The sequence below is a fragment of the Malus domestica genome, chromosome 02 (genome assembly GCF_042453785.1).
Source record: "Malus domestica chromosome 02, GDT2T_hap1".
Classification (NCBI taxonomy): Eukaryota; Viridiplantae; Streptophyta; class Magnoliopsida; order Rosales; family Rosaceae; genus Malus; species Malus domestica.
This window is the reverse complement of record NC_091662.1, coordinates 9,435,033-9,449,165: the sequence shown is the minus strand read 5'-3', so window position 1 is coordinate 9,449,165 and position 14,133 is coordinate 9,435,033. Positions and strand designations below refer to the sequence as shown.

Genomic DNA, 14,133 nt, shown 5'->3' with positions numbered 1-14,133 from the left:
AAATTAGCAAAATCTACAAAGAACCAGTCAGTCAGTAAGTATGCTGATAAGTGAATTTTATATTATATATTTAACCCTATTTTTAGTATATTTTGGTTAATATTTTGGAAGAATTTTGATACTTTGAATTGTATTTTCAATATAGGACTTTCGACTTCCTCTGGAGAAAAACGTGGTCAAATGGACGAATTTTGGAGTAATTCTAGTTGGAAGACGTTCGTGAGTCACTTAGCTTGGTCGTATCAAAATTTGGGATTTTTCCATCAAGCGATTATTTTTTGGCGATAAAATAAAGGAGTGATGCGCGGTGCTGGAAAATGACATTTGTGGGATTAAATTGCGTTTTTGGAGCCTAAGATAACCTCGGATGGTTTCGTGGCCTTCTGGAGATGTGTTTGGAACGTCCTTATCTTTAAAACAACCTATCTTGGGCCGGATTTGGAGGAGATCTGAGACTAAAACGTGGCTGGACAAGTACTTGGCAGATATTAGGGTTTTATTTTCTAAGATATTTTTATTATTTTTTCTTAGTTTCCTAGTTGGAATAAGAAACCAAGGTCTTAGGGTTTGTAAGGGCTGAGCAAATATATTGCTTTGGCCGTCTACAGTTTTTGAGGACGCTTATTATTATTCAATTTCAGAGACAAAGAACTTGGCTATGGTTCTTGGAGATTTTCTACTTTAAGATGCTTTCATTCCTTTTATTTTTAATAATATTTTCTATGATTTCAATTATGAATATGCATAACTAATTCTTTTTGCTAGGGCGAAACCATGCATACTTTGAATTATTGATTGCCGTTTTAAACTATCTTATTATCTTGATGATTGGCCACCATTAGGATGTTTAGACAAGTAATTGGATGCAATTCGGTCGGAATATCACCGGAGGATTGAGTATTGCTTCTTGTGATTGATAATTTTAATTTCATCTAAGGTGAATATCACGTTCTTAGGGGTTGCATGGTTCTTCAAAAGGTTTTCATAAAACTTAATGAGTCTTGCATGTTCATATTTGATCTGAATATCACAGACGGATTGCATGTTAGATATACGTTCTTGCTTGAACATCACGAGGAGAATATATATTAGGAAAACCTAACCTTCGAAGTGGCATGTGTAAATCGTAAGTAATTGGTAGCAATTCATAGGATTGTTAGGTGATGGTGGAACCTTAGTGCCTTTATAAATTGGTATTTAAAACTCTTTTCTTCGATTATTTTAGTCTTTGTTTAAAATTCGTTTTTTAATATTATCCACTCTCAAACTCTCTTTTCTCAAGTTTTAATTCTAAGTATTTAATTAGGAATTGTTTCTACATAAATTATCCAAATAGTCATCGAGGAAAACGACCTTGCATGAGCATCTATACTACAATATCCTTGTATTCTTGCAAGTATTTCATGTGATTTTGACCCTATTTGCATAGATGTTAAAAATCCTATCATATGCCAGTCAGTTTAGCAGCTAAATTACTTGATAATCGATTTGAAACTAATTTTTATAATTTTCAAAAACGCTAAATGTAACTAAGTACTTAATATTCGTGGATTTCATAGGCGATAAAATATAAATTCATGGAAGATATCAAATAAACTAGATAATGTTAAATAGCGAGGAAGAAGGGAACTTACTTGTTTTTAGGATTTCGTAACTGGAATTTGGGGAGATCGGAGAGAGGAGGAGGAGGTGGTGGGGGTGGTGGTGGAGGGGTTGGCACCGTGGTGAGGGTTGAGAGTGGCTCAGGTGATGATTGGCCAACGTGGACAGCCGGAAATGTGGGGAGGGTGTTGGGGTTGGAAAATGGATACTCGAGCTTACTAGAGAAGCTAACATGCAGAAAAAAAGAGACATGGAGGAAACGGAAAGCTGGATACCTTCCTCTTTAAACTTTTCTTTATACCTTCAAGTCACTCTTTAAATATGCCACTTTAATAGTTTTTCTTTTTTTACATGTAAATGAGAGGTTTTAAGTTTGATTCTCGTCAAATAGTATTTCTCTTCATTTGTCAGTGAGAGATCTCAGGTTCGATTCTTGCTAAAGGTGAAGTTGAACCACTGTATTGTTAGCTCATTGTGAGGTTAAACTCAATTTCCCTCAGTGACGATAATATCGTTTGTATAATAAAAAAATAATAATCACCTTTAAATATCATCTCTACATAATAATTTTTTTTAATAAAATGATTAAATTTTTTTTTTACACAATGAGACAAAAAAAATGATTACAAAAATGATTCAACATAAGGACTTTGTTATAGCCAAAAATAGTTATTTTGCACTCTCCCTCTTGTTTTTCCTTTATAAGCAATTATCCTCTTGTTTATCTCCTTTATGTTTTCATATGTTCGGAGCCTTAGGTATAGTTTAAGACTATATATTTAGGAATAATTCTACAATTATTACATTTTTCATATTATATTTGTATTATCTCGCTAATAAAAATAGGACGTACCAACACAAGTGCATTCTATCTCTATTAAAGAAGAGTACAACTACAAATATGATATAAAAATATGACAAGAGTAGCATTTGTTATATTTAGATATTCAAAGAGAATGGTTGTTATTCTCACATATTCATTCAAATTTTCTGACACATCCTAACCCAGATATTCAAATGACACTTGGATGACACGTGCTGGTTGACACCCAAGAGTGACGAAAGCCATGAGTGTGTGAATCAGTGAGTATGTGAATGAACAAGCAATACAAAATTTTGCAAGAAACAACATTCACAACGAATACGCAACATTAAGAAGCAATAATAACAATGCATTCAATTTAAGCATGAACGAAACGAAGTATTCAACAATCATGAATATGTTTAGAGCATACTACTAAAAGAAAGTGCTAGAGCGAAGTAAAATAACAGGTAACAATGATCATGAAAAGAATCCATACTCAAGTGGAGAGATGCAAGGTCACTGATAGGGAAATGCCTTGAAGCTCGGGTCGTACTCTTTGTCGCTATGTCCTGAGGGGGCGCAAAACAAAAAAGATGAGTGGATCATAATTTATATTAATACTAATAATAGGAAAACCATTTTATGTCTAAACATACTAACCCCCTGTTTTAAAAACAAATATAATACTACATAATAGGTTTCTTAGAAAACCCTAGCATGCCATGAAATCATTCGTAAAACAAATGCATATAAAACAGGGCTCGAAAATAGTAGTATAGCCGCCCGAAGGTATATCCGTAAATCTGCTCAAATGTACTCTTTCTAGGGGTATCATAGTCGCCCGAAGGCAGTACCTGTCCATCACCCGAAGGTGAAGCTGTACGACATTGGGTTACGCCAGTGAAGAAACCATGGTCCATCACCCGAAGATAAAGTTGTACAACTTCGGGTTACGCCGAAGAAGAGGATTATAACATCACACACCGACACTAGCCCTGGGCTAGCGAAGCTGGGGGTATATCATCAATATCATCTACTCATCATCCGCCCGAAGGCAATACCTGTCCACAACCCCATTGGGTTACATCAGTGAAGAAAACAATGGTCCATCACCCGAAGGTGAAGCTGTGCGATTTCGGGTTATGTCGGAGAAGAGGTATATACATAAATCTCCTCAACTGTGTCCTATGGCCATAGACGTCTACATACATGTATTGTGTCGATGTGTGGTATGATAATCCACTAGATAAGTACCGAAAACATACTTAAAAATCTCATATCAAACCATTGGAGCTCAAAAGCTCAAACCTTGTCTCATAAATCCATAGTAAGTCATATCCATAAATCCATGGAATCTCATATTCGTAAACCTGCAAAATAACTCATATTCTAAATCCATAGAATTTCATATACGCAATTCTAATAATTCAAAACCTTTAGTAAAACGTAAATTCGATAAATCATAAATATTCCATAAAAGCAATTTAAAATTCTCCGTAAAACATATTATAAAACGTGCTCAAATCATGAAGTATGAAATGCATGCTAGGCTAATATTTTATAAAAAAATAATTAAGTTTAGAAGGGGTCCACTCAAAAGTACTCCACTACTAGAGAGCCACTCGAACTAGGATGGACTGAATCGCTTCCAACTGTTGCACCAAAACATAAAGAGAGTACATTTAATAAAACTCTACTAAAACGATAGGCACATGGTCAACACTAACAGAAGGTTCGCTCGGTGCGACTGCATAAGCTAAGAACCCCTCACAACCTTTCTGTAAGGACTTTATTGCCTTGTGGGTAGAAATAATATTGTTATGGAGAATTCATTGTTCTCCTTGAAATACAATATCTGGTTGTCCAGATCGAGGAAAGGTCATTATTTTACTCCTACAACCGACATGCGCATCGTGCACAGATAACCAGTCCATCCCTAGTATGAGATCAAAGTCTACCAAATTAAAAGGAATCAAAGTCACCTCAAATAGTACACCTTCTACATAAATTGGGCAATGTTTAAACTCCTACTGTGCACATAATATCTCACCATGAGGTAACTGTATGCAGTATATCAAAACCAATCTCAGTTGGTTGCAGGTTCACAGTCTGTGCCAACTGTGATGATATAAATGAAAATGTAGCACCCGGATCAATCAAAACATGTACCCAACGATCAAAAGTGAATATCATACATGTGATGACTTGGGGATCCTGTTATGCCTCCTGATGAGTCATAACGTTAATGCGCCCAGTAACCTTGACTTGAGCTGCGACCTCTACCTCTGCGAGTGCGAACACCACGATTACCCTCTACCTGGGCAATTACTCTACGTGCAGTTGCCAGAAGCCGTCCACAAACTCTGCTGATGTGCCTGGCTCTGCTCCTGAGTACCTGAGCTACTCCCCCCAGCATAGCCTGAACCCGATGCAATGCTCTTAAAAGGTCGCCTTATAGGGCAGTCACGAGCATAGTGTCTTATACCTCCACATCTGAAGCATAGACCATCCCCGGCAACACAACCTCCTCGGTGACGTTTACCACAACGCATGCACATTGGGATTGCGGGTGTGAAGTGGCTGAAGAACTGTCTCGCTGCCTCGCTGCCTGACCCCTCATTAGAAGATCATGATCCCTGTCCACGACATTTGAACGAAAATGAATGTCTCGGGTCAATATTAGATGATGAAGTGCACTCTCTAGTGCTCTGTGATCGGAAACATCGACCCCGAGAAGATTGACCTCGAAACCGATTATGACTGTTGGAAGTTAGGAATGATCACTCTACTCGTAATGTTGTATGGATCATACTATTATAAGAGTCAAACTGTGTCACTGACATAAAAGGGCGGAACTTATCCCTTAGAGTGATACCAAGATGATACATCATTTCCCGCTAGTTACCATCAACTGAGGGAACATGTTTCACCAAACGTCTAAAATGGCAATCGAGCTCGATAACTGACAAGTTTCCTTGGCGAAGAGCATAAAATTCTTGTCTTTTTCTAGCTATGTACTGAGGACTAAGGAAATAATCTGTAAAAAGTTCTCGGAAAATCCTCCATGTCGTCGGTGGGTTAGAAGGCCAAGATCGTCTGATAGAATCCCACCAGGTCTTAGCACCATCTCGAAGAAAATGACCAATTGTTTTTGCCCGCTCTTTCTCAGGACAATGCATCACCTTAAAAACATCCTCAACTTTTTCAAGCCACTCTTTTGCCTCCTCACAGGCGCCCACAATATTCAAATCAATCACCCCGTGACACGGGCAATCTCCACGTAGGTGTGGCTATGCCCGCTGTTCCTAGGGAACACATGTTGCAGAGCGGAAGCCAGTTGCTGAAATCTACCTAACACACCAAAATGTGGGCGTTGAGGAATATTATTGCCACGAGATAATATTATTGCGACGAGATACATTTCCGCCATGAGTGTTCATGATTATGAGAAACAACAAAAATAAAGTTTAGCATCACAAAATATTTCTCAATCAAGACGGGAGAAATTAGTAGTCAACAGGAGGAAGTAGTACTCAACGGATAGAAATAACAATTAATGGAGTAAGACAACGATAATCTGAAGAAGTTAACAATTAATGGAAAGACATAGTAATAGTGGAAAGGAAATAACAACCAATGAAAAGAAATAAAAATGATTAGAAGGAAATAACCAACAATGGAAGGAAACCACCATCCATGGAAGGAAATAACAATTAATGGATGAACTAGCAATCAATAGAAGGAAATACAAATCAATGGTAGGAAATATATAGAATGGAAGGAAATAACAATCAATGGAAGAAAATAAAAATTATTGGAGCGAAATAACAACCAAGGGAAGGGAAATAACAATCAAGGGAGTAATGCGAAATCTTAAGTATGCTCTAGACCAACAACAGTAAAACCATAAGAAGGAACCAATGAAATCGGATCGAGGAGGTAAAACATTATGGCGGAATCAATAAAAATCGAACCAATAAAGCTCTGATACCAAACTGACATGCCCCAACCCAGATATCCAAATGCCACATGGATGGCACATGTTGGCCGACACCCAAGGATGACGAAAGCTATGAGTGTGTGAATCAATGAGGATGTGAATGAATAAGAAATACAAAATTTTGCAAGAAATAACATTCACAACGAATATGCAACATTAAGAAGCAATAACAACAATGCATTCAATTTAAGCATGAACGAAACGAAGTATTCAACAATCATGAATATGTCCAGAGCATACTACTAAACGAAAGTGCTAGAGCGAAGTAAAACAATAGGTAACAATGATCATGAAAAGAATCCATACTGAAGTGGAGAGATGCAAGGTCACTGATAGGGACATGCCTCGAAGCTTGGGTCGTACTCTTCGTTGATATGTCCTGAGGGGGCGAAAAAAGAAAAGGTGAGTGGACCATAATTTTTATTAATACTAATAATAGGAAAACCATTTTATGTCTGAACATACTAACCCCCTTTTTACAAACAAATATAATACTACATAATAGGTTTCCCAGAAAACCCTAGCATGCCATGAAATCATTTGTAAAACCAATGTGTATAAAACAGGGTTCAGAAATAGTAATATAGCTGCCCGAAGGTAAATCCGTAAATCTCCTCAAATGTACTATTTCTAGGGATATCATAGTCGCCCAAAGGCAGTACCTGTCCATCACCCGAAGGTGAAGCTATACGACATTGGGTTACGCCAGTGAAGAAACCATGGTCCATCACCCAAAGGTGAAGTTGTACGACTCCGAGTTATGCCAGAGAAGAGGATATATAACATCACACACTGACACTAACCCTAGGCTAGTGAAGTTGGGGGTATATCATTAATATCATCTGCTCCTCATCCATCTGAAGGCAATACCTATCCACCACCCCACTGGGTTATGCCAGTGAAGAAAACCATGGTCCATCACCCAAAGGTGAAGTTGTACGACTCTAGGTTACGCCGGAGAAGAGGTATATACATAAATCTCCTTAAATGTGTCATATGGTCATAGACTACATACCTGTGTTGTGTGGATGTGTTGTATGATAACCCATTAGATAAGTACCTTAAACATACCTTAAAAATCTCATTTCAAATCACCATAGCTCAAAAGCTCAAACTTCGTCTCATAAATCCATAGTAAGTCATATCCGTAAATCCATGGAATCTCATATCTGTAAACCTGCAAAATAACTCATATTCTAAATCCATAGAATTTCATATATGCAATTCTAATAATTCATAACCTTTAGTAAAATGTAAATTCGATAAATCATAAATATTCCGTAAAAGCAATTTAAAGAAATCATAAATTCTCTGTCAAACATATTATAAAACATGCTCAAATCATTAAGTATGAAATGCATGCTAGGCTAATTTTTTTTTATAAAAATGTGTAAGTTTAGAAGGGGTCTACTCACAAGTACTCCATTACCGGAGAACCACTCGAACTAGGATGGACTGGATCGTTTCCAATTGTTGCACCTAAACACAAAGAGAGTGCATTTAATAAAATTCTACTAAAACGATGGAATTTCCAAAAATGGATAGCAGATTCGGATTTGGCATGTCGAATAACCTAAGAAGGGACCCCGGTTTCCCCCACGCGCCGCCACAAGGCGACGGCCCGAAAGGCCACTTGTTGCCACACACACCACCATACATCAAGATGAGTCACCGAAAAGTTGGCCGCAAAAGTTGTTGCTGTGGACGGCGGTGGAGCACAGTTCCTTCAGCTGAGGCGTGTGTGCTCCACGCGCCGGTCACCACGCGCACCCACGGGCCAACCGTGAACTGGGTTTCTGGATTAGGCCGGGGGTTTTGGGATTTGGTTTAGGCCTAAAGGATTGGGCCTGGTTCTGTTTTGGGCTTGGCTATATAGGCCCAAGGTTTTGGGCTGGGTTTAGAGTTGTGTCATAGGGTCACGAGTCGAGTCGACCTGGTTCCAGGCTAGTTTTCTCGGAGAACGAAGTTGGAGCTTCCCAAGCTCCGATCAAGCTTGTTTATGCACCATTTGCAACGATTCAAAAGCCAAAATGAAGCTTGACACCAGAAAAAGAGATTTGTACCATTTTGGAGTGGTGTCGTGGCCGGAAATTAGCTCGAAAGTCGTCGGGTCTCATCGAAAAATATAGAGAAAATGGTTCCGTGGTGTTCCTGTGTTAAAACACTACCAAAAAGCCTCAAACACTTGCGAAACACCTTACTAAACCCGTCATATATTAGGGGTGAGTTCAACTTACCTCATCGAAACACCGCGTGCACAGTGACGATGCATAATGCTAAGAAGGTGAAAGAGAGAGAGAGAGAGAGCTCGGAGGGGTGAGGGAGAGAAGGGAGGTCCAGATAGAGGTGATGAGGGTTGGGTAGCTGTCTGTGTGTATGTATGTATGTATGGGTGTGTGAGTGATCTCGCCGGAGATGAGACGAGAGAGAGCAAGAGTGTTCTAGAGAGAGAGGGCTCATGGGTGGGGAAGGAAACATCCCAATTAATGGGGTGGGGAATCGCCACGTGTGGGCCATGTAGAGGCCCAAAATGGAGAAAAATATCCACCACAAAATTACCTAATTTCCTCTATTGTACAAAAATCGTAAAAGCTTTGTTTTAGTTCCAAATTCTATTTCAATCGTGCCTACACGTTCATATCGACGAGAGCTACGGGAATAAAATAAGTGAAAATTTCTAATACGTTAACAGACGAAATTCAACAAAAGTCGACCTTTCCGTCACTAGGGTAATTTCGTAATTTTCCTCATTGAAAACATAAATTTGGATACGGGTTGTTACATTTTCGACCCACTTTATATAAATTTTGTTGTGAAAAATAAGACGTGTAAGAAAACCTTTAAAATTCTAAAATAAATATGAAAACAAAGACCTTTAACCTTATATGATCAGTAATATAAGAGCATCTTCAAATGATATGTGTCAATGCAAACTTTCGCTATTTTCAGTCTTATATCGATAATTGACCCGCCCATCCCAATGAACCCAGAAAATCTCACCACCTTAAGGCATTGATGGGGACATCTTTTAATCTCCTGCATATTTCTCTTATAACCCTTTCGAAGACATCCCCAGTGTAACTGCAAGAGGAGCATACCACATTCATATTAATCTTCTCATGACGAGTTACTTCAACACGCATAAGTTTGAGAAAATGACTTGTAGTTTAGTTGGTTAGGAGCATCCACACTCATTTATGAGGTCTCGAGTTTGGTTTCTCCTCCCCACTATTGCTCGTATCAAAAGTTCAAAACAAAGCTTCATGCGGTAATGAAAAAAAAAATCACAAGTGGTAAAAATACGCTTTCCTGTTGCTTTTAATTTCCACTCGGTTGTTCAATGAACACTAATCTCAACTATATGCCAAAAAAATAAAAAATAAAAAAACAGATAAAAACTTCAAAACTTCCAAACGAACATTAAATTCATCATTTTAAATTCCACGCTTTTGCGATTTCTAGGAGGAACAGAATTATCAATAATACAATGTTGATGACAAAATCTAGTATAGATCTTACAGCCAATGACTAGAAGTGTGAAAAATTATCGTGGCTTCCTGTCCAGGGCTTTCCAGTTGGGGATTTTGTCAATTGTTGCAGTTCATCAGAAGAGTCGTTTGGCCTGGTGAAGATAGACTCCGGATTGCTAACGTCCTACATGCAGTCTTGTTGGCCTGGTGAAGATAGACTCCGGATTGCTAACGTCCTACATGCAGTTTGGAGTGTAGAATAAGATTTTAGGAGTGCTAATAACAATTCCCTAATATTAAGTCGCTTTCGATGGAAGTGATGGATATTTGCTAAAAAAAACGTAGACATTTAAAATGAAACTTTAGGATATATGGCAGTTTTTTTATATTTAATCGAGATGTAAAAAATATTAATAACATCTGTCGATTTTAGCTGAAATTTAAGAGTTTCTCTGACATCTTGTGAACGTTAAACTTCACTTTCCATTTTCATATGTTATCTGATTTTTTCGATATTTCCAAAAAAAAAAATCGATTGAAAAATTTTATACACTGTTTCAAACTACACTTCTCATATTTTCCAACCCGACCCGCCTTAAATAAAATTTGCAATAAACATTTTCATTAAGGAAGAATGGGCATGAAAATATGACATGTAGTAAATCTAGTTGCACTCTTCATAAAATGTCAAAATTATAAAACAAATATAGGAAAAAAGGCATCAACAAACCAAGATCACACCCAACTCATAACCCTAAAACATTACATGATCGGTAATTACAAACTTGCAATCTGCGAATTATATAAATGTTGCAAACTAAAATGAGCTTCAAGTACGCTGCAAAAACAGGTAAATGAAAGGGCTTAAATGATAACCAACTCGGCTCCTGGTGGTAGTTGTGTTCCAATGAGCTGCAAAGCATGCCCCCTTGTTGCTTCTAATTTCTCCTCCGGTGTAGCAAACCATGGCAGTATATTGGGCCATAAAGCTAATTCAACCTTTTCAAGTTCTACGATAAACTTTTCAAGTACCACAGCATTTTCCAACAGGTACATGGCAAACTCTGTATCGATAATTGACCCGCCCATCCCAATGAACCCAGAAAATCTCACCTCCTTAAGGCATTGATGAGGACATCTTTTAATCTCCTGCATGTTTCTGGTATAACCCTTGCAAACAGGTCCCCATTGTATCTGGAAGAGGGGCATACAACAATCATATTAATCTTCTCATGACAAGTTACTTCAACATGCAGAAGTTTGAGAAAAATGGCTTGTAGTTTAGTTGGTTAAGAGCATCCACCCTCATACCCAAGGTCTCGAGTTTGGTTTCTCCGCCCCAGTATCGCTTGTATCAAAAGTTCAAAACATGCAGAAGTTTAATTCAGTAAAGAGAAAAATTGAACAATTTCACTTGTTACGATCTCAAATCATGAAATGGCCCTTCCCTTTCTATAACTCTACTTGTAAACTATACTGATGAAACGAACTTTCCCTTTCTATGAACAACGGAATTGTCAGTAATACAAGGTTGATGACCACATTCATCTATTTGAAAAGTAGAGGATCAAAATATGACTTGTAAAAATGTGATAGACGCTTTGCGATGATATAAACCACTCTAATAGATGTATTGATTTTTACCTTCAATGTTAATCTCTGCAAGAAAGGAGATTGCTCTAACAAGGAAGTCAAATCCAGGAGACTTTGCCCATCATTTTGGGCATGTATAGTCAACGACAAGTCTTTGAGACTAGTTAAGTCTGGAAATTGTGGAAGCATAACATTTGTCTGACAAACAGGAACACAAAAAACTTGAAAATGATCAGCCAACAAGTACAAGAAGATAGGAAAATTTTAAAGTAAACAACAGGTTGAGAGTCTAACCCGTCTTGTCATATTCATCGACAGGTTGAGAGTCTGTATATATGAAAATCGAGCTGATATCGACAGAAGATCTCTGGTAATCGACAGAAGATCTTTGGTAATATTAGCAGGTTCGTCTTCTGAAAGAGATACGTTGACAAGCTTGGGTGCATGTTTCAAAACAATTCCTCTTCTATACATATTTGGACCGTCATATATAAATGACACAAGATTAGGGGCAGAAATCTCAACTCTGACTAAGCTACGGCAACGACTTACTCGCAAGAACTTCAACCGGAGTGATGAACCAACTGCTTTCACAACACAAAGATTGCTTGAGTCATAAATACTGAGGTGTTCAAGAAGTTGACAGTCGGATAGAACCAGCCCAACAACTTTATCGCTTATACTTATGTACTTCAAAGAGAGGTGTCTAAGGGACTTAATGCGTGAAACACCGAAAGGGTTTTTGAATGGCTTCTCCCAAAACTTGGCGTCTTTTTCTTTCGATTTCTCTAGCTCAAGCCTTTGAACTTTCTTTTGAATTGCAAATTCGATAACATTATCAACATGATCCGAGTTATAACAAGACCCACAAATTCTGATCCCATCGACGGTTGGACCCTGATGCGATTGCAGGACTTTAGTCACCACCGTACACGGTGGTGGTGATGGTGGGCCAATTTGTCTTGGAATCGCATCGGGGTGCCTAGATCTTGAACCGGAACCCTCTGAGGAAGAACCAACTCTGAATTCGCCTAAGTTTAAAGGTGTTAAACCCTGGCGCGTTTGCCGGATTCGTTGTCTTCTGCTGATCCCTTCTTCTAGAGGTCTTCTCTCTGACGGATTAACTGTTGTGGTCCTTGTGGAGGTACGTGGATGTTCACCAACATGATGAGCAAAGTTGAGACGTGTAACATGTGTCCACAAATATCTCCACCTCTTAGAGAGGACACTAGTCCTTGCTACTTCCTTAATCCTCAACGGGGAAATGATGTCAACCAGAACCGCGTCGGGCAGTTGACTAATCCGATCCTCCAACGGATTACTTGTTTCTCCCTTATCACCCAAATTCATCGGAGTTTTATCTTGTTTTTTATCATATGTTGATGCAGTTGGAATTTCCATCGAACCTTCTTCGATTTGCTAACTATTGAACTTAATACTGGAACAATTTAGTCAGATAAGCTGCAGATTCTGAGGCAAGTTAGAAAAATTTACAAAGAACCTGTCAGTAAGTATGCCAGAGCCTAGAGTCTCATGCTAGCTACTAGCTAGTCAGTTTAGCAGCTAAATTACTTAATGATCGATTTGAAACTAATTTTTAGAATTTTCAAAAACGATGAATGTAACTAAATTACTTAATATTCGTCGATTTCAAAGGCGATAAAATATAAATTCATGGATGATATCAAATAAGCTAGATAATGTTAAATCAGAAAGAGAGCGAGGAAGAAGGGAACTTACTTGTTTTTAGGATTTCGTAACTGGTTTTCGAGGAGATCGGAGAGAGGAGAAGGAGGTGGTGGTGGTGGAGGGGTGGGCACCGCGGTGAGGGTTGGGAGTGGCTCAGGTGATGATTGGCCAACGTGGACAGCCGGAAATGTGGGGAGAGTGTTGGGGTTGGAAAATGGATACTCGAGCTTACTAGAGAAGTTAAAATGTACAAAAAAGAGACATGGAGGAAACATAAAGCTAGATACCTTCCTCTTTATAGTTGTCTTTGTACCTGCGAGTCTCTCTTTTGATTATCGTAAAATAATATTTATCTTCATTTATAAGTAAGAGATTTTAGATTCGATTCTCGTCAATGATGAATTTGAACCATTATATTGCTAGCTCATTATGAGGCTAACCTCCATTTTTCTTAGTGACGATAATATCGTTTGTACCAAAACAAAAAAGTCACCCTTAAATATCATCTATACATAATAAATTATTTTAATTTAATTATTATAATTGATATACACTAATCATTACCAGAGAGAATTTAAACCGAGACACAATGAGACGGAAAAAATAATGCATAATTACAAAATTGATTTAACATATAACTAAGGACGTTATTATTGCCCAAAAATAGTTATTTTGCACTCTCCCACTTGTTTTTCCTTTATAAGCACTTTTCCTCTTGTTTATCTCCTTTATGTGACACACCAATATAAGTGCGTTCTATCTCTATTAAATAAGAGCACAAATATGATATAAAAATATGACAAGAGTAGCATTTTTGATATTTAGATATTCAAAGAGAATGGTTGTTATTCTCACCTATTCATTCAAAATTTTGATCCACTTTAGATAAATTTTGTTGTGAGAATTTTCATTAAGGGAGGACATGTGAGAAAAATAAGACATGTAAGAAAATATTTAAAATTCTAAAATAAATA

General features: G+C 37.8%; 1 protein-coding gene across 2 annotated transcripts; it reads right to left on the bottom strand.

The window, feature by feature from the left end:
• Positions 1-10,531: 10,531 nt before the first annotated feature.
• On the bottom strand, positions 10,532-13,434 carry LOC108172421 (F-box/FBD/LRR-repeat protein At3g26920-like). Of its 2 annotated transcripts, none has more exons than XM_029090148.2 (4): positions 13,211-13,434; positions 11,765-12,940; positions 11,522-11,668; positions 10,532-11,071 (listed from the first exon to the last, which is right to left on the bottom strand). In XM_029090148.2, exons 2-4 carry the CDS (start codon positions 12,869-12,871, stop codon positions 10,742-10,744), a joined length of 1,584 nt encoding a protein of 527 aa, XP_028945981.1. In that variant the 5' UTR covers positions 12,872-12,940; positions 13,211-13,434; the 3' UTR covers positions 10,532-10,741. The 2 variants fall into 2 exon arrangements, with proteins under 2 accessions (XP_028945981.1, XP_028945983.1); XM_029090150.2 differs by having other exon boundaries at positions 11,765-12,931; positions 13,211-13,423.
• Positions 13,435-14,133: the final 699 nt, after the last annotated feature.

Bases quoted from the DNA above. Each gene is read 5' to 3' on its own strand.
- LOC108172421 (XM_029090148.2), bottom strand. From the start codon at position 12,871: ATGGAAATTCCAACTGCATCAACATATGATAAAAAACAAGATAAAACT. The intron at 11,669-11,764 runs GTTAGACTCTCA...CCTGTTTGTCAG, and splicing joins CGATGAATATGACAAGACGG to ACAAATGTTATGCTTCCACA. The intron at 11,072-11,521 runs GTAAAAATCAAT...CCCCTCTTCCAG, and splicing joins TGCAGAGATTAACATTGAAG to ATACAATGGGGACCTGTTTG.